The 27,536-nt window shown below is 44.6% G+C and overlaps 1 protein-coding gene across 3 annotated transcripts in view; it reads left to right on the forward strand.

Moving 5' to 3' along the window:
• The window catches only part of LOC133392667 (cysteine-rich motor neuron 1 protein), a 54,051-nt gene that overhangs the window by 24,034 nt on the left and 2,481 nt on the right, over positions 1–27,536 (forward strand). For all 3 annotated transcript variants that reach the window (XM_061653014.1, XM_061653016.1, XM_061653017.1), the window contains exons 3-6: positions 46–173; positions 12,002–12,171; positions 12,310–12,394; positions 13,204–13,250. In XM_061653014.1, the coding sequence (XP_061508998.1) occupies positions 46–173; positions 12,002–12,171; positions 12,310–12,394; positions 13,204–13,250 (430 nt within the window). The remainder of the gene's footprint in view (positions 1–45; positions 174–12,001; positions 12,172–12,309; positions 12,395–13,203; positions 13,251–27,536) is intronic.

Consider the following 27,536-nt stretch of genomic DNA (forward strand, 5'->3'; position numbering starts at 1 on the left):
CCATTGCTCTGCATTTCTCTTTCCCCACTCTCTATTGCTGCACAGGTGCTGCAAGGTGTGTGCCCGAACGCTCGGCGAAGCTTGCGGTGGACCGGGCGGTTTTTCCGGCACGTGTGAACCACCACTTAGCTGCGTTTCGAAGCCACCGGTCGGTGGTTCCGGCGTGTGTATGGGTAAGTATGAGGGGTTTTTTTCAAGTGGCCGCTGAAAAGGTGTACTGGTGTAAATGGTGTAATCATAATCGTGTGCGTTATGTGGCGTTAAGAGGGGTCGAGGAAGGAGAGCATTCAATTTGTCAACCAAATCGGTCAGCGGGTCAGGCCATCATAAATTGATCCTCGTTTACTCTCAGGGAGGAGCTGCATAGGAAGCAGGAAACGATTAAATTGTAACAACAAAAAACGATAAAGCGTCAGGTGTTTGGATGTAGTAGCAGTAGGATAACGATTAGTGAGATTACATCAGCACCAAAGTGGTTCGATTGCCATTTACACTTCATAAATTATCGATTAACGGTGTGGTTAAAATATGACGCAACGCTTTTTCAACTGGGGCGTTTTCAACGGCGATAAAAAGGCACGTAATTGATGGACGCTGTGGCTTAGTGAATTGTTAGTTTTGCTGCGGATTTTACAGGACTAGACTACTGCTTACGTTAATTGTTTGGGTCAGACAATCGCTTTTAGTGCGGTAATTGTACGGCTTTTTTAAGTACTGTCAATGGTGTTTGAGGTTGGGAATGTATAATCACATTTGTTTAAAGATTCAAGAGGATTAATTCATTACACGATTTATCTATGATCGAATACACCTACGTTTCTCATAACTAGCAGTAATTGAGCGAGCACAATACAATTATTCAATTTACTAACTACAGAACAATAGATAGTGAGGTATACATCACTTGTTAGGTTCATCATTCAGCAGCTCTAATGGAAGAATCAACTTTTGCTACAGTTTTACTCAGCATAATCCCATTAAAACTGCATGTACTCCATTTTTATACATTTTCCCACCATCAAGCTCAACAAAGTACACTGCAATATGGTTACTAAATTATCTGTTTTGAGCGTTGAAAACATTGACATGTAAACACCGTCGCAAAACAACAATCTCCACTAAACAACCACTCCCACTTCGGAGTACAATTTCCATACTGCACAAATAAAAAAAGTCTGTTTATGAAAATACTAAACGAGATGGGAAATAAAAAAACACACCGAACAACGACGAACGCAAACATAAGCAGGTAAATATTAGCTCTAGTCGCCGGTGCCGTCGCTTCCCCAGGCGAGCTTCCGGGCGCATGCACATGCTGGGCGTACGGGAAGTTTTCATCGTCCCGCAGAAATGAAGTGCGACCGACCGTTCTCACGGTGGGCGGCATCACTCCAAGAACGCTCAATCTGCAGGGAGAAGCACGTGGACGATGCGACAAACGGACGCCGGCACTGGCAGGATAAGCTCTCCAACCTGCTTGCTGTCCAGTGCTGGGCGCCGAGAGGAGATTTAATTAAAATGAAATTAAATCTGTTCCAAAGTAATTCCTCCGGTCCGGGATCCTGGGGAACGCGTCGTCTACGTCCGGCTGTCGGCGGGTGGACAGAATCAACAGTGTGTGTGAGGGGTACCGTGACCGTGGACACCACCATGGGAAAGAAGTTTATTAATCATCAGTTATTTAAAGGTAGAACTTGTGAATGCGCACCCCGAAGGACACAAGCAGCTGCTGCAGGTGCGCATAAGTTGATCTTAATCTCGATGAATCCACTACTTCACGGTGGCAAATGATGGCTTGTAAGAGCTGTAAGACCACCAAATCCGTACATTTCAACAAACAATGGGTTAATGGTGAATGCCATCCACGCGTTACTAAAGTTATTGTGATGTACCATGTTGTTAGTAGCGCTGTAGGAGAAAAGCATCAACAAACACTCAAGACATTATTCCGATGATTATGGCCTGACCCGCAGCCTTGTAATTGCTTACCACGCACACTACCATGCCATTGTAGTGGGATGCATGTTGCCGCACATTAAGATCACATTACAAATTATCCTCTCCCTCCCCGCTGCCTTTCGATGTTAATGCACCAGTCACCAACCGTGAAAGGCAAAGCCCCAGGAGTAGTGGCACGTGTAGCAGACCAGGTTCAGGCCTGTCTTTGTGCCACATTCTTGTAACCTTTTCTCGAACGGTCATTAACACCATTGTGTTTCCCGTCATCTACTCCCTTGGCCCAAAGGGCATGATGGGGAGGGAGGGGAGTCGATGAGAGAGAGAGAAAGAGAGAGAAAGAGAGAGAGAGAGAGTAAGGCTAATGGAATGTAAGCAAATCACAGAGCACATGAAGAGCTCCTGCCCTAAGGCGCAGTGTGCATGAGTAACAATTGTGCTGAAGCGATGGCGGTGGTACAAAAAAAGGAATTAATACAAAAAATGCACATAAATTGCACTTGCTGTTCAGAGAGGACGAAAGCGAGAGAGAGAGAGAGAGAGAGAGAGAGAGAGTGAGAGAGAGAGAGAGAGAGAGAGTGAGAGAGAGAGAGAGAGAGAGAGCTTACTCGTACTAGCAAACCCCGGAACCAACGCTGTCTGTTGCAAATTATCGTTCCCCGTTTGGCAAGCCGCAAGCAGTTTTTGTTTCTCTGGAGTGTGGAGTATTTTTTACCAATGTGTGTTATTCCTGCCACCACTGCTGCTGCATTGGAGCATCCGTTTTCTCTCTTCCACTGTGTTACTTTTGCAGTAACCAGTTCTTCCTTCCGGGTGTAAAAGCTCTTATTTATCACAAAACCACTGGTTTCATGAGCAGCAGACCAGCATTGCGTCGGGCATCGGAGGACAGGAGCGTTTCCCTTCATCTGTGCAGTGTCCGGCATTTGGATTGGATTGTACCGTAGGGCTGGTGAAAGCAGGAAGAAATCGGTCTGTCTTTCAGGATAGATTAACCCATTTTATCTGTTTTCCTGCGGTTTCCCACAACCTTCAGATGCAATTCGTTTGTGATGGCATGCTGCTTTACTTTAGCCATCCAGTGAGACGCAGGAGGGAAAAAAGGACCCAATTTATTCTACCAGGAATTGCAGTGGATGACTGTACTGAAGAACTATTAATAGGAAGGATGTTGAGCGATACTTTTGCCTCTTTACTGTAGAGAGAGAGAGAGAGCGAGAAGTACGGCGTATCTCGAATCAGTAGCTTCATTTTTCATAAATATTGGCTGGTGATTGAAGAACGGAAGCAGCAGGAGAAAGTACCGGTATCGATCGCGCCAGGTATAATACGGCGAGCCGAATTTGTTCCACTCAATCTATCTGCACCGGTATGGAATATGTTAGCAAAAGCTGGATTTGCAGCATGTCTGTTGTGTATTTTATATGGCGCAACCAGCAAAAAAGAAACCGGTCGGCCCCTTCTGTGCGCGTTTGCTGAATGTGATATCAGTTTCATTTTCGTTTCGTCGGAAGGCGGAAGGTCGGCAGACAGGGCGGCAAAAATTGTCTGAGAAAATTCAGCCTCACTAGTCAGGTCAGAGAATGCAAAGTGGACGACGTATAGTACAGCAGGGGCGGCGGTGGTGGTCGGCCGTCGAATGCGAGAGGTTGGGAAATTGGATTTCTGTGGTTTTTTGCGCTCCACCCCCTGGGGTGTGCGCGCATGGGGGCAGAATGAAACACACCTTCGGGGTTGAAATAAATAGCCAGGGTATGGTGCCGGTATGGTTGACGACGGGGGAAACAATCTGCATTCAATGTAGCTGTAGACAGTGCAAGAAAAACAGCATGATAAGACAGAGAGAAGGTACAATATTATAAAGGCAAGCAAGATAAAGGTAGAATTAAATTTTCACTTGAAATACGTCTTATGATGTACATGGTACATCAATCCTGCGAAAGTAGTAATTTTAGAACGATGTTTAACAATCATTTTTGATGCAGGCAGCACAGTTTTTTTCATAAAATTTTTGTTACAATTCGAGAAAAGAAGGAGATTTTCAACAAAATGATCTACTTTCCAAAAACAAGCTGCCGGCGTACCCCTTTTTTGGACAAAGGAAAAGTCAACGAAACGGCTGTACGGCAGTGATGGTAAAAGAAATATTAAAAACGCAATCCACCTACGAACGTTTCACATGCTCACAACGGATGGACGCATGCAAAAAAGACAGCATGTAAGCAACATGAATACATTTTCAATTTTGCCTTAATCAGCTTACTTAACCGAAGTATGAAGTAAGTCCGGGCACAAAAGAGGTGAACAGCGAGCAAAAAAGCACGAGACGGGTTTTTTGTTGTTGTTTGCTGTACGACACACAAAAAAATAGAACTAAAACAGGCCCAGCTTTCGGGTTGCTGGTTAAGGGAGCAACAAAAAGGGTTCCCTGTGCATGATCAACATCTGCTGCCCACACACGACGTTGACGTTTTTATGAAGGCAGCATCGAGAAAAAGCAAACCATGAGTACAAAAAAAAGCATACCACACACAGTTAGAATTTGACTGCCGTGCGTACTTCTGCTGTAGGTAGTGAGGAAGATTACCCTTCAAAACCAAAAACGGCCCAATGCCACCACCACGTGCTCCTCGTGTGCTTTTCCTTCGCAAACGCTTGACGGAGGCGGCTCAGTTATGCCATGACCATACGTGATGGCGACTGCGAGTGAAGCGGGAAAACAGCAGCTTTCAAAGCAGAAAAATTAGCAGGATAATTAGCTTCGCCCCCGGGGAAGGAGAAAGGATATGGTTTTGGTTCTAATGTTGCGTCGTTAAAAGGATCAGATAGAAAGGGTAGATGATGTTTGTCAGTTAGTGAAGCAATCGCATGCGCTACGTTTAAGAAGAAGCTCATCAACATTGCCGCCCGGTTTTGGATCGCCAAATATGCAAAGAATTCGTGTGAATTGAGCTCGCATTGTGATTTTTCGAACAAAAACTGCAAAAAAATCAACTCAAATTGACCTTTAGCGACATGTTGAATGGTACTTTGTTGCTGCTCCATTGTTCATGAATAATTCGGCGTAAAACTTGTTGTTCTTCTGTGTGCCCCACGGTGGTGAAGCAGCAGCACGCGTGCAGCTTTTATGTTCACATCGTTCTTTATTCCGCTCTGTGGCGTTTAGCGGGAAAAATGATTACAATAATACAATGAACGACACGATCAATCGCATTTTGGGTGTATTTTCCATTGGTAACAAGTGACTTCTGATGAACTCGAAAGGTTATCGAATACTGAAACTGTATTAACAATCAGTTCTGAGCAAGTTGTGAGTCCGTGTTATGGTAAAAATTGTATCTTAAAGCTCAAAAGAAGTGTATCAAGCTGTCCATCGATTCAATTACGCTTCACCATTACCATCAAGCAGGCAGGTTTGTATTTTTAAGTTCATTTCCAAAGCTACACTTTGTTTGACTCTTCGCACCGTTGGCTTGACTTGGCTACTTTAAAATGCTTTTCGAACGAAACGAAACAGCACCACCACAACCATCGACTGTGATATTAAGTTTTCATTTAAATTCGACGCACACAAGCGTACTCGGCGAGGGGAAAGCAGCCTGGGATGGGAACGAAATCAAGGTCTCCCACTCCCGAAAGACAGGGTGAGGCGATCTACCCAAAGTTCTGACGCACAAACGCCACCAACACCCAATTGCAACTTGATCGTGGAAGACGTCAGCATCAAGAAACCATTTGACAGCACACAGCAAAAGAAAGGAAACGCTCCAGAACGCACTGTGTTTTGTACATTTATTTACTCTTCAAGGCTTCCTTCCGAGAACACCATTCTCCCGTTTCTGGCTCTGCTCGGGTGTGTATGTGTGTTCTTTTGGCATTCGCAGTAGCGCGCGGGTTGCGCGGGCTCAAGACCGATGACACCAGGGACGATAGTAATCTTCGCTGGAAAACCACACCACACCTCACCGTCACTGTTCTTTCTGCCCCGGTCTGCTCGGAAGCGGTCGAACCATTTATTAGATTCCGGAATAAATTTATTCCATCGACAACCCCCCCCCCCCCCTTTGGTTGGGAAATGGGTGGGCCTGGAAATCGAGTTCGCGAGTCGAATGCAGAGTCAAAGTATAGTGCCCTCTCTCTCTCTCTTTCTCTCTCTCTCTCTCTCTCTCTCTCTCTTTTTCTCAGTTCTCTCTCAACGATATTATGTTGTTGTTTTTCGCTCACTACGTACGAAATATGCTGGTCATTCGTTTTACTGGGACTTTTGTCTTAAGCATGACACTGAGCGGAAAGAAAGGCTCATTCAATTTCCCGTTTTCTTTTTTTTCCTTCTTCTTTTTTTCGGGCACGATGGACGTTTCACTTGCGTGCGCACCTTGTGTACCGGGGTTTTTTTTACGAACGAATGAAATCCTTATTCCGAAATTGACTTCCCCAGTGGCCCTGAGGTGTCGGGCTGGCATAGTCGGGGCAGGATAAGCACGGTAACTGCGGAACAATATACACCCCCCGCCGCTTCCGGTTTGGCCGGTGGATTACGCTGGTTTTTATGATTATGCCTATGATTATGTTCTTTCTCGCTTCCTTCGGCACCATGGCAGAGGCCGGGGCAAGGTGGGGAAGGCTGTACGCTGTGACACGTGTTACCGCATGTTGACAGCGAAATGGGTCGGTGAACCGGATAGTACGGTGACACATTCCAAAATGGCTTAATAATAAGCCGTATGCTGCCCGGCACGCGAATGAGGGTTATCCTTTTTCGTGTTCTTCTAGTTGATTACGTAAACCTATTCGAGCAGTTGTTTGGAATCTGCTCTGGTGTCTTTTTTGTAGTTTGTAGTTATTAAGTTTGTTGATCTACTTTTAATTTGTTTAATTAATTTGTATTTATATTTGACTAATTTTATTTATTGAAACATGCAAATAATCAAATTATTATCACGGTTTTATACTCTTTTATGTATACAACAATTAATTCGATCATTTCTCAGTAACACAATACAGAGCGTTTTCATCAGAAATTCCACACATAACTGGGCTCGGTTAGCTGAATAAAACATTGGCAATGTTGTTCTCCGTACCGAAACCCAATAAGCCACGTTACGCAAACAGCACTAATCAATTAAGAATATTAAAGCCTATGATTGCCCCTCCGCCCACCCGAATGGTCACCTTTCTCCCAATGCCCCAATGACCCAACATAATGGAGTTTTCCACAAAATGAAATCAACTCCATCCGCCGGCCAACAGCCGGCACTCGATTTCGGCCATATTTGCAACCGCAAGCTACAAATTGTAATGTGTGTGTGTGTGTGAGTTGAGAGAAACCCAATTTGTCCCGTGGTGCCTGTCCGCCGGGTGTGCGATTTTGTGTGCGTGTGTGTGATCTTATTAAATGTTCATGTGCTCACAACAATCGAATCCGATTGACCAAAATCAGCTTTGCTTTGCATTGCTCCTCCTACGCCTATTTACTGTGCCAGCAAAGGTGGGGCGCCGTATGATTTGATTTCCAATTTTAACCATGCTCTAAAGCGTCACTGGCCATGCGTATGTGGCGGCCAAATGAAATGAATGATAAAAAGGCAATCATCACAGGGGATGAATATGTAAAACGTAACGCAACACACATTTCGTTTAGCGGAGAAAGGGTTCGGGACCAGGGACTGTTGGAGGATGGACAAAACAATTCCCATCATTTGCATGCGCCCAGGAGCTTATATGGGGGTGGAGAGAGGGTTTTATAAAACTCCCCATACCGTTTTTCCAAGAATGCATCACATGCTCATTTTGGGGGTATCGTTCGTTCGTTCGTTCGTTTGGGGTTTAAATTTAGACAGTGAATTTCAAAATAAGGATAAAAAGATGTCAGCGAAAGAGATACAATTTCAATTTCATTGTAACCAGGGGGTAGGAAGGAGTGAATCTATCCCAGATTGAGTTAACTTTGGATCAAGATTAGACCAGATTGTGCTTTTGGGAGTGGGGTATGTGGAGAGAGGGAGCTTTTTATAACAGCCTGAATACAACAACAGATGCGGCAGGACGATAAAATAACCTGGCCTGATGCGTATCTGCCCTTAAACCTAGGCACACCGGCGTACGATCTCTAGCCTACGGCGAGGACATAAAAACCAATTCAATTTCCACGTACCCTGGCCTGCCCGTAGGTTTCGGGTTTGGATAATGTTATGCTTCAGCTCGGTGCCCACATTAGCCCACATTAGGGAGAGTACTGTTGTTTAAGTGGGATGAAAAGATATTGTTAGCTGTAGCAATCATAGAACGTTCTCAATTTGATTTTCTAAACCAAAGTTCATTAATTAGATAGATGACTACTTGGAGAAAATCAAATTCTCATGATGGAGACGCATGGTCACTCATAAAATTTTGATAATTTGTTGTGAAAATTAGAGAATCTACAAATGAACAAATGCATCATAACAGAAAGCTTAGTAATACACAAAAACAAGATTTATTTGAAATTAGTTAAATTAATCCAAAAAATGACAACTCTTTAAGCCCTTCTGCAGTATAAAAACAACACTCTGCGTAGAAAACTCCTGCCAACCATAAAACTTTATCTCACGCATCGTTGCACCTCGGTTCGTGCGTTTCCACTTCATCGGAGCCCACCAACCCAATCGGGCGATCGTGTCCCTTCTGCTTCCCCGGGATAGTGGGAGAGTCGTTGATTGGGTGATTTTTCATCATCGTTTACATATTCCCCGTATCGCAATCCAAAACTCTGCTCCCCGGGCAAACGTTCACTTTTATACCCACAAATTGGGTAAAGAAAATGAAGCTCCAGCACAATGGTGTGGAACAGCGGCTGAACGACCGAAATTGAGCTTGGGAGGCTGTCGAGACCGTGCCAACAACCGTGGGTATTCGAAAGGGTTGCAAACGCATTTAGAGGACGGCTGTCTTGAAAGATGAAAGCCAGCCTCAAAAATAGGCTCATCGCAATAAACTGAATGCGCTTATGTGTGTGTATGTGTGCTGATGGAAAGGTAGAGAGGCAAGTGGCAAAGGATACGAGGAACCGAAATCTCGCAACCGAGAGCTGGAAAGGTAAAATGGAAGGGACTATAAATTTGCATTAGATCGAAACCCGCTCTAAGCCAGAAACCTCAGGACGCAGACAAATAATCGGTACTGTATTCGTGCATGAGACCCACCCACCTTACATCTGCCCCCTCCCTAGAGGGAAACACACGCAGTGAATCAAAAGAGTCCGCCCCGTGCGCTGCTACATCAATTTTCCGCATGCCAAATTTGTAGCGGATTATGTTGAGTTTTCTTTGCGCGCTCCTTTGCCTTTCGGCAAAAGCCTTCTTGGGAGCCGTTCAAACGCCGGGTTGGAAACTCTTTGAACAGGAAGAGGAACGACACAAAAAAAAAACGTACAGCAAAAAAAGGTTTCCATTTCCACTTTGCCATTGGTGAAGTACGGTTGTGAGGTACGGTCGAGGTTTCGATTGATGACAAGCCTTGATTGTTTGTTCGGTGCGTGTGTCTTTTCGTCTTTCCGATGGGGCCGATGAAAAAAAAGCCCGAGGTGTACGGCAAAGTATAGAAGGGTGTAGCTTTTTTTCTGAGGAAAACGTGACTGGTAAATTTGTTGATTGGTATTACGTGTCTCCTTCGTTTGCCGGTGAGTTTTATTTCTCAAAACTACAAAAAAAAAGGATCCAAAGGCGCAAAATTGATTTCGATTGCTTTGCGTGTGGCACATGAAGCATGATAGTGTAGCGTGAAAAAAAGTGAAGAAATACCAAAATGGAGTGTCTTTTTGTGCATATCAGATCAAGGGAAACATGCAACGTTGTTCTGTCATGAGAGCATATGACAAGACGATCATATCATATGATCATATGATCCTCCAGATTACTAGGATACTTTATAGGCTATACTTATTTTAACATTATTTTAAAATATCACAAAATAACCTCTTGAAGGAAAGAATTGCTATACAATCACTTGAGCAGTTTTGAAAGCCTTCGTTCATAACCAATGGCTGTTTGTTTGTTACTGTAATACGACAATTCTACTCAAATACAAAAGAAAATTCAGCAGAAAACCCTAACAGCGATCAGCGCTAGCTTTAGAATACGACATGCATTGTTTCATTTTCTAAATGTTACACAAACAGCACATACTGCAGCAAACCGGAACCTGAAACCTTTTGTCGACGAAAAAAAAGCAAACAAATAACCCCTCCAACAAGGAACACAAACGACTTGCTTGCGAGGATTTTTGTTTTTTTCTTTCCCGTTTTTTCTCCCATACGACAACACAGTTGTTTGTTTGTGTGCCGGCGAATGTGTGTTTGCGATTGTTTTTCCTTTAAGCGTCATCCCACACCACAACAATAAATTGAAGTGGTGGGCTCGTTTCCCATCCCTGGAAGAGGTATATTTTTGATGATGATCCTTCTCAAACATACTCTGTGCTCAACCTCTGGGTGGGTGTCGTCTTTTGTGCTGCTGCTCATGGACGACCGGCACAAGATGGACGACCCCCGTAGCACAATGAGCTGCTTGTGAGGGTTGGTGTTTTTATTTTGTAAACCGTGCAAAGCCCTGTAAATATTTGTTTCCCCAATACATATATCGCCATGCGTCGGTGTGCGAGATCGAGAGAGAGAGTGGATTGTCGTCCGGAGTCAAACATCCGGCATCAAGTCAAACAGGCGATAAGGACACACGGCGGTCTGTGCAGAAATGAGGCTCTTCTGCACACACACACGGGGTTCGATTTATTTGGATTGATTTATTTTGATTGCCAGCGATCAATAACACGCGAGAGCCCGGGAGGGTTGTCAATTTATCTTACGCTATCCGGCCCACCGACAGATGGCACCTAGGAGCTCTTGGATGGAGCGCAAATAAGAGCTTTGCTTTGGGGGTGTTGTGTTATTAAATTCATGAAAAAAGTCTCTACTACTCAAGCTGTAGTTTCCATTTGTGGCGACAAAAGCACTGCCCTCGACAGAACAATAGGAGCTGTGTTAGTTTAAGAAACAATCGTGGTGAAAAATATCAGCACAACTTTTCCAATCCATCTCTAATTTTCCTGACCTTCGCTCCACTTTCCCCTGTAGCACCATTAGAATCGAACGATTGTGCTCCACTCTTTCGCAAAGGAACAAAACTCACCAAAACTGATTTGCATAAACTTTATGCACAGTTTCCCCCCACTCGAGCTTTTGCATACCAAAATTGAAATGCATTCTGTGCTAGCGCCATCCTGGGGTGATTTCCCCTTCACCAATTTCCTTTCATTAGAAGTGGCATTCTCCGGTGGGTGGTCACACCGGTGAGCCACAAATAAGAGGATGTCATTTTGCAAGAGAATCTTACTTTTGAAAACTTCCTCCAGGACGCTGCACGTAGCCAGGTAGGGGGAAGGAAATTTATTCGTTTGGCTTTCGGGTTTACCTTTCTTTTCCTGAGAGCAGGGATGCGTTGTTGGCAACTATTTTGTAGGGGTGAAGAAATAAACAAAAGAAGCAAACAGAGGGCAGATAGACAGAACAAAAAAAACCCACACGGAAACGGTTTTGCTTTTCTACGGGGACGAATGCAAAGGCCTTTCCGGGGCAAAAGTCCTTCGGGGCCTCAATTAAATCGGTTGTCCTCGTTCGGTCTAACCTCTAGGTCGGAGGCTGATGTGCGGTAGTGTATGAAAGAAAGAGGGAGAGAGAGAGAGAGAGAGAGAGAGAGAGAGAGAGAGAGAGGGAGAGAAAGAGAAGTAGAAAAATAGAGAAAACGAACCATATGCAAGTGCATTTCTGTTTGCCTTTGGTTTATACCATTTCTCACATAAAACGTGGGACGACAACACCTGTATTGCTGTAACCCAACGTGGCCGAGCAATTAATAAAATAAAAAAATAAAAATAAAAAATAAAAAAAATAAACACCTTTTTTCCCTCCCCCCCCTCTCATTCGCTAGGAAACCCACACAAGTTTTGTTTGTTTCTCTTTTTAATGAATTTCTATTCTCATGCTATACTGCTTTTTGTGTGTGTATTTTTGCAGACGTTCCACCAACAAGCACCGATGGGGACCGGCCGGATGGTAGCGACTGTCCGGAAACCGTGCTGATCGAGCCGGGCTGCGAGATTGTCAATCGGAAGTGCAAATGCTGGGACCGGATACGGCTGTGCAAAAGCAAATCGATCAGCAAGTGGGACTTCAAGAACATGGAGGTAAGCAACGGCAACCGAATCAACCAACTCAACCGACGCCCGGACGGCGATATGATGCTTCGAGCGTGAAAAGTGTCTAACTTTGTTGTCTGTTTCGCTTTCCGTTTTTCTTTCGCTGGTTCGTTTTCGCTCGCACAGGAATGCCAGCTCAATATAGAGAATCTCGTGAAAACGGAGCTGGAATTCGACGAGGACTATACGGCACCACCGAGAATAAGCTTTGGTGAGTGGAATTTATTGATAAATAAAAGGCAGGGTCTTTTTACGTTTCGAGTAAGATTTTTAGAAGGTCTTTCATATTTAACAACATAACATTGATAACTTAACTTACAAACCTTACCGTTTGCAACAAAAAAAACCTTTCATTGTATTTAATACTCCACTTCGAAAGGACATCCAACACGTAGGACATGATGAGTTATTCTTGTTTTCATAACATTAATAGTTAAATAGTTCGTTGATTTGCACATCGTTGTTGACAAAAAGTGATTAATAGATTTGGTTTTCTATTTGAATTAGATATAAATCAAATTGGATATCAGCTACTGCTTTGCATGGTTAAATGATCCATTCGATTATTATGAAATCAATCTAATGAAATAGACCCTTTGTTTGTTTTACTCTTCCTTTTGTGCATTTGTGCTATGCAAACGGAGTAAAAATTATCACTGAAAGCCTTCAAATAGAATCTGGGATAATCTAATAAACTCATTCAGCATATGATTGATCCTCATATTTGATGTAAACATTACGTAGAAGATAAAAAAATCCTCCTGTTCTGGGAAATTGCTTTCAAAGCAGCCGTGTTTGAATGTGTGTTTTCAAACGACGGATCCGGTACGATTGAAAAGGATAATGCTTTCAACTTCATTAGCACCAATTCAGCCGAGAGCGTTTGTGATAAATTTTGCATTTTCTCTTTAGGCTCTCTAGCCACGGCGTACAGTTTGTTTGATTTTTAAACTTATTTTTGCTCTCTTGGTCTTTCTCGCTTTCCATTAATCCCCCCACTTTACCACTCCTTCATTTTAGAATCGATCGTGACCGGGCGGGGCAGAAGAAGAAAAAAGCTGTTTCAGGTAAGTGGAAAAAGCGCTCAACACAAAATGCAGTACAAAAACAGGAATGCTTTCAACAGATTTGCAACGACGACAGCGCAATCAGGTTGAAACTTATTTGCAATGCAGTAACAAATTAGGAAAATTCATGATTAATTTAGCTGCAAACTAATCTAATGCACAAAACGAAACTATCTCCCATCAACCCCATTGAAAGATTGCTCCAAAAACATTAAACTTTTGCGCTAATTAATTTCATCGAGCATGTCGCGCGCTCCGGTTCGGGCTGTGTGGCTGCTTCCCCAGCTAACAAGGCTGTGAATGTCCTCGTCAACATTTTACCATTGGCTATTCGCAAGCAAAAAGAGGCAGCAAGTTTTGTCAGTCCGTTCTGGAGCAACTAAATTAATACCAGTCCTCGCTGCCTTTCAAGTGCAAGAAAGATAAATTGCTCCCCTAAAATTCTTTCACCCACCCCTACTAAGCACGACGACGATGATTATGATGACGATGATGATAACGGATGGTGTGGGTGCTGTGGATGAGGGCACAAGTGCGCAGCGCACTAAACCCTGACTGTTGTTCCACTCAACAAAAATATTATGATCTACGATGAAATATGCATTGTGCAAGTGCTGCCCGTGTGCTCCGCCAACGAACGAACGAACGAACGAACGAGGCAAATTTTCTTCGTTTCGAGTGCAATGTTGCGCTCGCCACTGCAAACTGGAAGAATCAGTAGTGCAACAAATACGAAAAAAAAAACAAGAGCGGCACTTTTCATGAAACATTAATAATCTCTGAGCCCTCTTGCAACCGGGTCCTGTAGGTATGGTTCACGTACGTTTCTGCACAGTAGGACAAACAACAGTGAGCCAACCCGAGCGGCGGGTCGTTGCCATTTTGTACGCGCCAGTCCATAAGCGCCGGAGCACTTTTACATTTTTCTCCCTGCTTTATGGGGTCTGTGCTTTTTCGGCGGTACTTTCGTTGGAAAGATGCTATTACTTTCCCCTGTTCGAAATAGAGAGACAGAGAGAGAGATGCAGTGCTACTCTGTGGTAAGAATTTCACGGCTCCACTGGTAAAATGATGCATGATGCATTCTGCCCTTCACTTTCCCACAATACATTTCTCTCCAGGCCTATGGTGCACAGGCCCGTGCAAGCCGAGACAAACGCAGGAAAAGGGAGAAAAGTACAACTACCAGTAGCATCAGTTTCCTTTTATAAGAAAAGCGTGGTGTGCCTGCGAAAACACTTCACGGCGTGGCGGCTGAGGGGATGAGGTCGTCGGCATCGTTTTAATATTCGTGCTATTTTTGGTAGGGTGGCTAAAAACTAACTCGCCCAGACGGCCCAGAAACTTCCACCGTAGTACTAGGTTCTGCTCTCTGCGTCTCTATTATGAACTCATCCCTTCCATGTCGCCCCCGGAAGAGGCATCTTGACTTTTTCGGCCACAGATTTTGCACACTTTGCGCACGGCTAACAAAGTGAGCTTTAGTAGAACACACACACATACCTACAAAAACCAAACAAAAAGAAAAAAGGAACCGGATAGAGTCGATTTGATGTGAAGTCATGAGTTTTGGAGATTCTGGGTAAATTTTTCCCCGTTTCTAGGCCACCGGATGCTCTTAAAGTGGAAAATTGCTTACGCTCCTTCGGGGCAAACTCAGGACCATTTTAGAGGACTATTATGTGACGTCAGTTGTAAACTTTCTGTGCTGAGTGTGTGCTTTTGCTCGAGGTTGCGTTTTGGAGGTAAATTTCAGGAAGGGCATCTAATTTCTGTGAAAAGGTAGTTTTGGGCATCTTCAACTTCTGAGAGGGTTGAAGAATTTAACGTTTCCTCTTCTAGCGAGACGGTACGGCTCTGTCGTCATGCAGAAATATTCTTACCTCAGCAAACAAACTTCACGCACACACTGCTCCACCAGCCATCGGCATCGATATGTATCTCCTCTATGCAAACTATGCAACTCTCGCAATACCCAACCAATTCCAAGCCTCACACTATCGTTTCCGATCGATCGAAAAACACACGAGAGAAAATTGAAATAAGTTGACAGATTGTGGGCAAGCTTGGGAGAAAATGAAACAGAAAGTTTTACCGGTACCACAAATCATCCCAACAGCACGCTTCCTGCTTGCCCCAACTTGCTGGACCCGCTGGACAAATCATCTGCCGGCTTCCCAGGGACATCAGAGCGACGAACCTAAAGAACCATCGATTAAGTGAGATCTGATCGATTACGGTGAAGATTTATGGTTTGCGGGTACTCCGCCCCAAGGGAATCAGGGAAAGCTGGAGCTGGAGCTGGGTCATAATCGTCGTTATCTTGGGATAATGTTTTCGGTTTTCCCCTGAAGTGGTTGTGCCCTTGGTTCATGCCGATTCACCACAATCTCCTCAAAGGAAGGTGCCCCGAGGCTTACCGCTTATCGATGAGTGGTGTCTTTGGGCCGGAAGGAGAGTTTGGGAGCGTTTGGAAAATCTTCTGGCGCTGGAGAGGATGAGAAGTTTAATCTTTTTGCTGAAGATGTGTGTCCCAGGCCACGCCGGAAGTACGCGGGAAAGGCTCGGCGCATGTTCGCAGGAGGTTTATCTTTGCTTACAGCACAAACTGTTTGTCTTTGATGTTTCGGTGTGGGACGATTGCCCATGCAATGAAAGAGAATTTTAAATTAGTTTGTCAGATTTGATTTCTTGCGCTGTGTGTTAGCTTAATCACTTGGAAAGCGTAAATAGCCGCTCGGCCAGTGCAAGTACATTTGAGCTTAAAATATCAAATAATTCATGTTAAAATAAAGTGGATGTAATGAACCATTTTGCAATGAATGTTAAGTGTCTTCGCCAACTGAAAAATCGTATAGTTACTAAGATTAACTCATCATGTGATGTTATCCTGTTTTGAAGACATCTTCGGCAAATTAACTTTTCCATCATCCCTGGATGCACTTCAGACCGCCCTGAAGACGCTGACGTCAGCACGGTAAATGTAACTTCGCATGCCGGACGGAAAGATCAAGCCCGGGATGCCATTAATGCAGCAAGACTGTCAAGAAAATTGACTTGCAGCTCAGCATGTGCTGCGCTGGCTTCTTCAATGCGGGCACAAACATTCAGCAAAAAAAAAAGAAGCTAATCAACATCAAATGATACCAAAGTGCTGCCAGACCAGGCCGTTGGGTTGAGTGCGGGACGGTTGTGTGGGAAGAATGAAATCAAGCAAAAGCCAAAGGACGAGATACTTCACTTGGGAGGGAAGTAGATTAAGTTTCGTAATGAGTTGCCACTCGCAGGAGCATACCAACCGTTGGGAGAGGCAATAGATTACAAAGTTGATGTTGTGTGTGTGTGTTTTTTTTTTTTGTATTCTGATGCACTTTTACACTGCTTACGGCTTGCCATCAACAACAACAGCAAAATCATCGGTGGGATGTCAAAAGATCTTCAAAAGCTCGTACACTCGTTACGGTGAATGAGTTCACATTTTGAGGAGGAACGAGTAGCTCATTGTCTCGACGCTGGGTGGGTGCTTTTAAAGTTTTATGATATCACTGTTTGCACTTACGATGCCATGATGTGAAAAGTTTCAAACGGTTAACGATTAAGTTTTAGCATGCAACTACGAGGAAAAAAATAAAAGTTCAACCTATCCATAAACGCTTCTGTCGCAGCGGCTTTAATATGTAATGCTCCAAATGTCTTAGCTAATGCGAAAATGATGTCAAAGTGTGTGGGTGTGTCGTTTCCTCCCACGGTACGATGATTGAATCTTGTTGAGCATCCTTTTTTACACCACGCAACCCACATTAGGTTATTTAAAAAACAGTTAACGTCTGGCAGAAAATTATTAATGAAGGTGCCGGATATTATTAACGAAACATGTGGCAGACTGCAGCGTTCGGTGCGGTGAATGTGTGCTGTTTGTCTGGTATTTCCACGTAACTCTGCTCGTGTAGATGCTGCTACCCACTCAACCACTTCCATTTCATTTCTATGCTGCTGGTTTCATCAGAAATCGATCAGAATTTCGTTCAGAAATCGGCGAGCACGGGCGGGAAAAAGCAACCCACCACAGCATGCGCGAAGTGCTGAAATGCTGAACCGATATCATCTGGGTAGATAAAAGCTAAATACTGGTGTGTTGTGCTGTAAGGTCTCTTTCCTGTGTGTGTGTGTTTTTGTGCGTGGGAGAACACGCTCGCTGAGTACATAAAGAGCTTCCTTTACGCTGGCATTTTCTTTGTCAATACTTAAGCAACGACCTCCAACGGTGACACTTTAAAGCGGCAGCCTTTCCAGCAGCAGGAGCCGTTTCACCGTCCGCTTCACACTTTACCGAACTCTCCCCCAGATTGATGTGTGTGGCTGGAGTTGCTTTTGATGCTGTGCGGTCGCTGTTGTGGCACTGCACGTGCTTCGTACGCCGATAATAATCAATGTTTGATAACGATAATGTTTATCGTGACATAACGAGTGCTGGAAAATTACGCGTGCGGCCCGGCGGAGAGCCGCGGATATTATGGTAATGGTTCGGTAGCGCATTAAAAGCATGGCCTTGAGGACGCACTGCTTCGTAATAATCATAATAATTAAAGTACTTTCAGCTGAAAAGCATCGCCCCGTGCCGCGGAATTTTCGTCGCCGTGTGTTGCTTTCCCCAACTCATAACGCCACAGCGTAAAGTGATAATTAAGAGTGCGAGAGAGAGAGGCCACACGTGCCCGATGAGCATAACACTCCCGCGGGGCCGTGTGCTTTTTGTGCGGTTTGGCTTGTTTGCTTTAATGTTTTGGCCTCGGGGTGGGTGAGTGGATCGACTATTAATGGGAGGGTGCAGGAGCATCCAGTATCGATAAATGAACGCAACGATCGGAGGCACTGCTGCTGGGAAAGTGCGTAGCGCGTGGATATGAGTCAGTTAGTAAATGAGTCCATAAAATGAAACGTTTAATAAGCGATTCTAGGGACAGCAAGACGGTTGCCCGTTGCAGCATGATGTCCATTATATGCTGGCGTTTGTTTTTAATTAAACGGTTAAAGTGCAGCAAAATTCGACCTCAAAAGCTTCAATGCTCTCCGCTTGCTTTTGGTGCTTTTAAACAGAAAAACATTATAATACTAAAAAATCAAAACCCCATTTCTTAGAATTTCGCCATCGCACCATGCTGCTTACGCCAAAAACAAACAAACACATAATCAAAGGAGAGAAAAACAGTGTAACGAGAAATTAAAATTTCATCGAACCTCCCAGGCTCCCAATATTCAATTCGTTCGATAAATTACGCAGCGTGCGCTCGCGTCCAACGCGATTGGAATTTCCTCTTTTTACACTCAAGCAGTCCCGTCTGCTGCCTCAAGCTTTAAAGCATCGTCGGCGAGAGGAGGATGGATTTTGCAAACTCTCCAGACGGCAATCATGAAGTCTCGCTGGCCACACATCCCCAGCAAATCCCAGCCGCCGGAACGGAAACCCCCCGATTCTTGGTACTGTTGTCCCAACGCCCAACCACCGGGAGCAATTTGACGGAGCAGCGAAGGCCATGAAACAAAAGGGCTAAGGGAGGAGTGGGGCAAAATTTTCGGAAATTCGCGTCACACCCCGCAGCGACGGGCACGCAAAGCGACCATCAATTCACGCCCGCCGGTGTGCTGTTTTGTTTGTCGATGGGCTTTTCTTTTCGAAAATCCCGTCATTTCTTCGACGTTTTTTTGATTTTCGGATGCGTTCGGATAACAAACGGAACCTCGGGAAAGAAAAACAACGAAGGAGCACGCGCAAACCTACGAGAAAAGCCCCTCCGTGACGCTCTCCTCTGCTCGGTTAGCCCATCTCGACCCCGGGACGCGTTCAATAATTCAGCAACGGTTTATTTGCCAATGGTGCCGCGCGCGCTCGTTAGTTCATCTATAATTGATGGGCGGATGGAGAATGAAAAGAAGGAGTAAATTTCCAATGAACAGAGCAGAAAGCGTCCTCCCGCGGGGCCGTGTGCCGTGGGGTAGGTTTGGGTCATTTTCCTGGAAAAAAGCTCACCGTGCCGCTCGAGAAGGGACGCTTTTGTTCGACACTTTACTCGTCGTTCAAGCGACTCATTGAGCTTTGGGTTGGACGAAATCGCATTTAAATCTCACGACGATCATTAGAAGGGTGGCGCAACATTGTACGAACACAGCCACAGAGCCCAGCCCATCGGCCGAAAGTTCGCAGAATCATCGAGCGGGGTTTTTTGCTTCGCATTTTAAATACAAACCTCGAAGCGAGCGAGCGCTTCTTGTGTTACGGTGCTTTTTTACAATTTTTGGAGAAGCATCAACTTGGAATAAGCCCTTTTTCTTGAAGGAAGATGGCTCATTGCGCCATTGTGCTGATGTGCTTAACGTCTTCAGCGTAAAACAGCAAAGCCGGCCTGCCGACACGGTACCCCTTTTATGTTGTTTGTTTGTCCCGAGCCCGGTAGGATCTGGAAAATCATTTTCGCACCATTTATCAACTCCAAAACAACGCCGCACCACTACCATCGCCCAAACGAAGCTTTCAGGTTGAAAATGAAAACTCTGCCCTTGCTGTGATGATGGTCAACTGGAATGAGGAGTGCTTTTCACCCCCCTCAAAAAAGACAGACGGACAGGAAGGAGCACGAATGAATTGAAGATGAACATGGGGACGAAATTTTACGCTTCGTTTAGAGGAACGTTCCACTTTAGCCCGCCGGCGGTGGAGCCGTTCGTTGATGAATGCGGCACGATGAGCGATGAGTTGAGCCAGGAGCAATTCTAACACATTGTGGTTAAAAAAATGGGGGGTATGTGTGTGGGGGGAGGGGAGATTTTCTACCAAACTGGCCAGGAAAAAGAAGAAAAAGACAGCGCCCTAATGGAGTGAAACTGGTTGGCCATATCGTTGGAATCATTTTATGTTGGTTTTTGTTACGAGTGGATGTGGTGTCGGTCGCTGTCAGCAACGAGCCGGTCCTGTCTGGTGAGTGGATTTATTTCGTTTTGCCAACACAAACCCACACGCGATGGTAGGACGATAAGCAGAAGCAGTAGTTTGCCCTTTTATGTGCTGTGGAAAACGCTTCGGGTAAGCCACGTCTAAAGGATTGTGTGTGTGTCACTAAGATCTTTGGAGTCTTTGGAGTGTCGCTGCTATTTCTACCCAACCATTAGTAGCTGTGAGACATGATGAGGTAGCGCGTGATCAGTAGTGGATGATGATGATGCAATGGCGGTTTTCTTGCTCAAATTAAAGCCAATAAAAGCTGGGTCACGCTGTCTGATGCCTGGTCCGTCGGCTGTGGCGTTATTATAGCTTTCAAGCTCTAAAATAATCATTTTCACAGTACAGTTCTTTTATATTCTCTTCCTATAAGAGTATGTGTGTGTGTGTGAGGATGAAAAAAACATTGCGTTTATTGTATTTTAAACCACATTGTTAATTAAAAATGTGCGTACGTTTCACCTAGTCATTGTGTCAACTGTTTGAATTCCCGTCCTTTTTTATTTTACACTGTAAATTTGCAGCAGCGCGCGGTATCCGCAGCCATTATTGTGATTAAAACGCTGTTTGCAAACTGCATCATAACGACCACCAGCCGTTTGTCGTGTTTTTTTTTCACTCTGCAATAATGCAACGAGGTACAATTGGAAAGCTTTCCCATTTGTTCGCTCTTCGCTGCATCCCGGCGACTTGTTTGACTGATTGTCTCTTAATCAGCATATTGTCCAACGGATGCGCCTCTGCTGAGTTGATTTGCGGGGAGAGGAAAAATGCATTCAACCTTTTTCATCAGCCCAGCGAGCCCGTTCGAGCGAAAGAAATGGTGCAAATTGTGCTGCACGAGGTGGTTTCACTTTTCCGTTGTTGTCATGGTTTCTATCAACTGCTGCATCGAGCTGTTGTTGCAGTATGTGCCACCTGCAGTGGGCTGCATAAATTTGCATACTTTTTTGCATGGCAGTAAACTACTCGAAACATTGGACTTTTTTCCAAACTGCTTCTCTTGCGGTGTTTGCTTTACACGTACAATTTTTTTTAATGGTACATTATACATTAAAAATCAGCAATATTAAATGGTCATTTCGGTATTAAAACTCGCTAATGTAAAGGAGAAAGTTTTCAATCCCAACACTGAAGTGCAAAAACCATCGAATGATTGCAACAAATATGAAGCACGATTCAAAGCGTAAATAAATGGAAAGTTACAACGCCAAAGCGCAAAGAGCTGACCCACGCAAAAGTTAACCGCGCCACCGAGCTGCGGTTACGCTGAAAGATTGTTCGGTGAACACCGACTTATCGTTGAGCTTTTTCTTTTTTTGCTTTCAATTCTTGATGGTCCATGACTGCGAGAAGGAACTTCTATTCCCTTGCTCACCTCTTCGTGTCCTTGAAGCTTCATCTGAACGGTTTTTAATTCTCTTCCCACCGGTCCCAGCACCAGTCAGTGCGGATAGAGCAAAACACACACAAAAAAGAAAACAAGTTTGAAGCCGTCAAAAAAACTTTTCCCACTCGCTCACTTTAGCGAAGAATGGTGACAGCCGTGACCGTTGGAAAGGGCAGTACACGGGTACACTTTGATTACAGCTTGGCTGGAAAATGCTCGGACACGAGCAAGATGCTTTAGCTGAACGAACCAAAAAATGGCCAAAGCAATAGTGAAGCAAGTTTGAAGTGACATTCAATTTAATTTTACTTTCGCTGGGCGCCACACGGTGTACGTTCGTCGCTTGATGAAATTAGTAAAATTAATTGATACTCGAGTTCAGGTTGTTTTTATCGAACACTGGGGAGGGATCGACAGGATGATTTTTTTTTTTGACAAATAAATAAAAGAATAAAAGAAAATCATGATTTGCGAGATAAAAAAATCCATATTTCGTTGATCGTAGGGGTACTTGGAAAATCCGATACAACGACAGTAAAAATCGTAAAGAGTCGTTTATTGAAAATAAAGAACTGAACAACGAAAGTGTTCCTTAAATGCTAAATTCTTAACAGTTGAAAGAGACTTAAATTCGCTTTCTGAAGCCATCGTTCTGATTCGATTTATTCTCAGAAAACACTCCCGTACGAACGTGCCCCCGCCGTTAAATTGTGCATTCCTTGGGCGAACGGACGCGTTTGGCAAAGCAGTCAACCCCTAGAGCACGGTGCCGTAATTTGCATCGGGAATTAGATTTTCCAACCTTCGCGGTAAAATCCACTGCTCGCGGTAAGAACCATTCGGCCAGCGAACGAGCAAACGGGAACGACGGGAACAAATTCAAGAAATGCATTCAAACCATGGCCCCCAAGGTGTCTTGGGTTATGGCAATTGGTAGTTCGCTCGCAAGAAGGAAGAGGCCAATGGTGAGGGCGCTGGAGGGTAGTTAATTAAATTTTCTCCCAAAAAACCACACGAACATTGCAAATTTATGCATTACCCGGGCTAGACAAACTATGTAACGAAATGCAGTTATGGTGAAAGATCTCGTCTTAATCGCGTTTGGTACACGGGGTAATGAGAAATTTGTGGCTTACGGTGTGGGTCGTGCAATTGGATAATTAAATGTTTATTTCGCGAAGAAAAAGTGCAAAGTTTTGTCATAAATTTTCATTTGTTTTGCAATGGTTGCACCATTTAGCTCTGTGGTGTCTGCATAGTAGAGGACACCCTTGCGTAACATTGCGGTGCAACAAACATATGTTTCTCTAGTGTGCGTAAGAGACTATATAATTACGCACTTAAAAACAGTGCTGGAAAAGTGTCTAGTGTATGTATTTATTTTGTAAGAAGTTTTGATTACATAAAAAAAAACAAGAAATAAGTTGAAAAATTTTGGTAAGGTGGAAAAATATAGTACTAAGTCTACTTTTTTTGCTTAATATTAACTATAAGGTTACCGCAATACAATATACCATTTAACATTATCTATCTAATGACAGCCCTTAAACTATCTGCAATAACCAATTTCGATTGCATTTGATGCTGAGAGCTGTTCAACTTTATCAGCAGTTCCGGTTAATCCGCTTAGAAACCAATATAACTATTTCGATAGATAATAGCATTAGACTCCAGCACCCAGTGCTGAGCGCAAGTGCTCATGCCACTTCAGCTAGCTGCTAGAGTGTTAGCAAACAAAATCCGTTCATCCAATTAAGCATGTGATGGCACGTCGTAAATCATCGGCTAGAAGCGTGTAATTTAATTTACCTCAAGTAGCAATATAACGTGAACAGATTTCTATTTTGGTAATGCTTAAAATTAAGTGACATTTGGAAGTGATAAAAAAAATTAAAAATAAATCCTGGACATTATAAAACAGGTTACTTATTCGCTCTTAACTGCATGGGTTATTATTATTTTTCTTTAAATATGTTATTTTTCAAATACAACAGTCAAATAGGTGCAAATCCCATGCGATTCATATGAAATGATGTATTTCCTCCAATGTCAAATATTTTCTAATAAATTCCATTGTCACAAAATTCTCCCATAGTGCTCCCCACCAACACCACGTGGCGGGGAATCATCGCGCACGCAGCTGTATGCGTGCCATACTTAACCCGCATTTCCCCTCCAAACACGAGCGCGTTGCGTTGCGTGTGTCGCAAATGTTGCACAGCAGGCATCGACGGCGGCGAAAAAGAGCTAGCAATCACGCACCCGAAGCAACAGTGTCTCTCTATCCCTCGCCCACTCTGTTCGTGTGTTGTTACACTTTTGTTGTTGCTTTCGCCCAAACACCGCGTGTGAACGAGTGAAACGGGAAAAAACGCGAACGTGTGCTGTAACGCCCCTCTCGCTCGCACGCCGCAACAAGCCGTTCGGGTTTTCTTGCTGGGGCTCTCGAAGGGTAGCCGCCACCGACGGCTCACCAGTGCATTAAGGGATGTCGGAAGGGTGCGAACCGGATCCGCAGACAAGAACAAGAAAACAAGTTTCAAATCTTTCAAACCTTTCGCGTGTAACGGACCGCGCTTTCGCTGTGCTACGGGTACCACTAGGTTCTGGTACGCTTTTTGTGGTGTGCAAAAAGAGATTTTTGCTGTTGTTCCTTCGTACTTCGGGAAGATCTCTCACGGGAAGACTGTTTTGTGGATCGCAGCACCGGTGGTGGTGGTGATCGAGATCGTGTAAGTTGCTGCTGCTGCTGCTGTGTTGATGGGGAAAAGGTGCGCGTCGTTCTCGTTGTGTTGTTGTGGCGGTGTGCGTGTGTGTCACCGAAATGCTGCCGAAAGCAACGGGCTGTGTGCGTGTGTGAGAGCGTGATAGAGTGCGAGATAAGCGCAAAACAATAAACATTTGTCGGACTTTTTTTTTGTAATGCTCGCCGTCGTGCTTCCACACTGCCCTACATTTCTCTGCTTTGCGAGCAGACTCTACACGGTTTTGTAGGGCAAGATTTAAGGCAGACCTTTTTTGCTCGCTCGTGTTGCCCCTGTGCGTGTGTGCTCGTTTGCGTAAACTACCTCCGAACTAAATCCAATTAAAGATCAATTTCGGGGCAAACAGTTCGGTCATTTCGGTGCTGCACGATAAGAAGAAGTGAAAATGAAGGCTAAAGCTGGCTGTAGATTAGATAGCCCTTCCACCCTCCCTCCTGCCTTAACAGCACTAGTGCGTTAGTTCTTCCGGCCATTAGGACCAGGGGAAGGGCAACAATCGATAAATCGTGAAAGTGTGCTCCTCCTTCCATTTGAAATGACCCCGTGTTTTACGAGCCCAAAACTATTCCGCTTTATCGATACCCACCCAAACAAAGAGCGTACAGCCAAAAAGTATATAAATCATTCCTCATTGCCTTCAGGTGGCAAAAACGCGATCACGCAATTTGAATCCGACACGAAAGGTGTTGCGCTTCTCACGCGTCTCTCGCTCCCGCGCGCCCCCTACACGCGACGCTGCTTTGACGGATGCTTCTGCCGACGAACTACTACTACTTGTCGTTGGTGCTGCGAGAAATGTTCGCCGATCAGTACCATCTCATGTGTGTGTGTAAATGGCAGGCTCATCTTTCATCGGTCACACTGTGAAACCGATAGTCGGTCGCTGTCGGTGTAGAGATAGCAATTCGAAGGTGCACTGTAAAATCCACTTTCGTGTTTATGGCACATTCTTTCGCACGTTTAAATGCTTGCTGCGGAAACACCACACCAAACTCACATTACCAGTGGAGTCTGCTGTTATTTCTCTTGTCCGCTCTGTGCAGTGTGGCAGTGGTTTAAATTACAATTGATTTATGAATTCGATTCGATGGGCCTCTTGCACGAAGAGACGCATTGACGAACTGCAGCCGCCGTAAGTCAGTGTGAAAGTCGATGTAAATGTAGCAAAGAGCAGGTTTAAAAAAAGAAACTCAATACGAGCATATGATTCACGCGACAAACTGCCGTCCTTGGCCTTCCAAGCGGTGTAAATAAAATTCAACCCCAAAACGCTCGTTGGTGGTAAAAATATCTCACCGCCCCAATATCCCCGCCCCGTGGTGATGGGTGGTTGTAATCCGTTGTTTGACAAGCCGAACGATTAAATTCATAATTAGGGCCGGTGACTGCTTATAATGTCCAACCTTTGGCTGTTTTTACGTGTGCATATATCAAGACGGGAGACGAAGAGAAATGATAAGATTTATTCTCATCGAGTCTATTTTTGTCTGTCGATTCAAATTTTCAAACAAAAACACACGTTGAGCGATGTTCCTTTAGTTGGGCGCTCAACCACCAACACACAAACACACATATACAGCCATCATTAGCGAAAAATGTTTGGCGGGACAAATTGATTTTATGGTGGATTAATCGAAAGAACGTTTTGCTTTATGTTTTATTCTTCACCGTCGTCGTGCCGTGTCCGTTGCCCCATTCTTTCGTCTCCTATTTTTCCGGTTCATTAGCAATGCGCGATGGTGCCGATCGACGACGAACGGTAAAGGCTGTGTGGTGTCATAAATTATACCCACTAATAAACTACATCGTTCACTAATTAGGCTGTCATTAAAATGGGAGTTTCGATTTTCGCGAGCAAATCTTCTCTCCGGCTAATGCGAATTAGAAATCGCTGTTCCATTCCGTTGCTGTGTTTCTTCTGTTTCGTATGTTTGGCTTTATAACTCTCGCCATGGTTGACTCTCCAAACCTCTCCATTTTCACAATTGATGGTGGTGGTGGTGGTGATGTCTCGAGGTAACGGCTTAATCACAGCATCCGGGAGTCCTCATTCGGATCCATCATGATCCGTGATGGTCCAGACAGGGCACTTTTCCGCCGCTTTTTTCTTTTTTTCTTTCATCTGTTTGATGGCGGCACAAATCTGCTGCTTGTCGGTGGCCGCCCATTCAACCTACACCGGCAGTGGCAGTGTCCGCCTCCGGTTTGGCGAGGAAATAGGATGGCGCGTCGCGCGAATTCGCAATATAAAGCTTAATGTTATAACATTCGCTAATTTAAAAGCCATAAATTTTAATTTTAATATCGTCGTTCTCCTCCACCGTTGTCCGCGGCGGCGAATGTCCAGCGTGTTTTGCGAGTGTTTAGGCCGCCATGTGTGTGTGTGTGTCGCGTTGGACACACATCCCGCTAGCAGAGCGGAGGGGGTGTTGGTTTTGCTGCACAAAATTGCTGCCAACCCTTTTTCCCGCTCAGGGTGCACAGACGAATTGCGGAGGAAGAAATAGCCCTTCCGACCGGCTGCTAATGTGCACTTGATTATGCGAACAAAAAAAAAACGGTTGAAGATTTATTTTGCAATTTTCCAATCCAATTCTTGCCCGCTCGATGGCTTATCGGTGTATATCCCGCACCCCGGCCTTGGTACAACTTATCATGCAATACCGACAGACGGGAAAGATAAATAGTTTCCCTCACCCCACTTTCGAGTGCAGCTGTCTTCTTACACCTTCGCTCGATGCTCGAGCCACACCAATAGACGCATTGCAAATTCTAACTCAGAACCTCCCCCCCCCGCACCCCCTGTGCTTCCTTCGTCCCCTTGCCCTGCTCCGTCCCAACGCCATACGCGTGTTAGAGCGACGACGGAACACGCACCAAACAGCGCCAGACAGCGCGTCTCGCGCGCGCGCCAACCGTTTACGCAACCCGTGCGCACGGAGAGAGAGAGAGAGAGAGAGTACGCGAGCGGGAGCGTGCGCGCAGAACAAAAACGTGCTGGGTGAACATTAAATCAACAGCAGCAAAGGCAACAACAACAAAAAACACATCGCAAGCACACACAGCAAAAAAAAAATAATAACAACCCCACACGAAACGGAACAGACTGCACAGAGTAAATGATGCTTTTCCGTTCT

Source organism: Anopheles gambiae, chromosome 3, assembly GCF_943734735.2.
Source record: "Anopheles gambiae chromosome 3, idAnoGambNW_F1_1, whole genome shotgun sequence".
Classification (NCBI taxonomy): domain Eukaryota; kingdom Metazoa; phylum Arthropoda; class Insecta; order Diptera; family Culicidae; genus Anopheles; species Anopheles gambiae.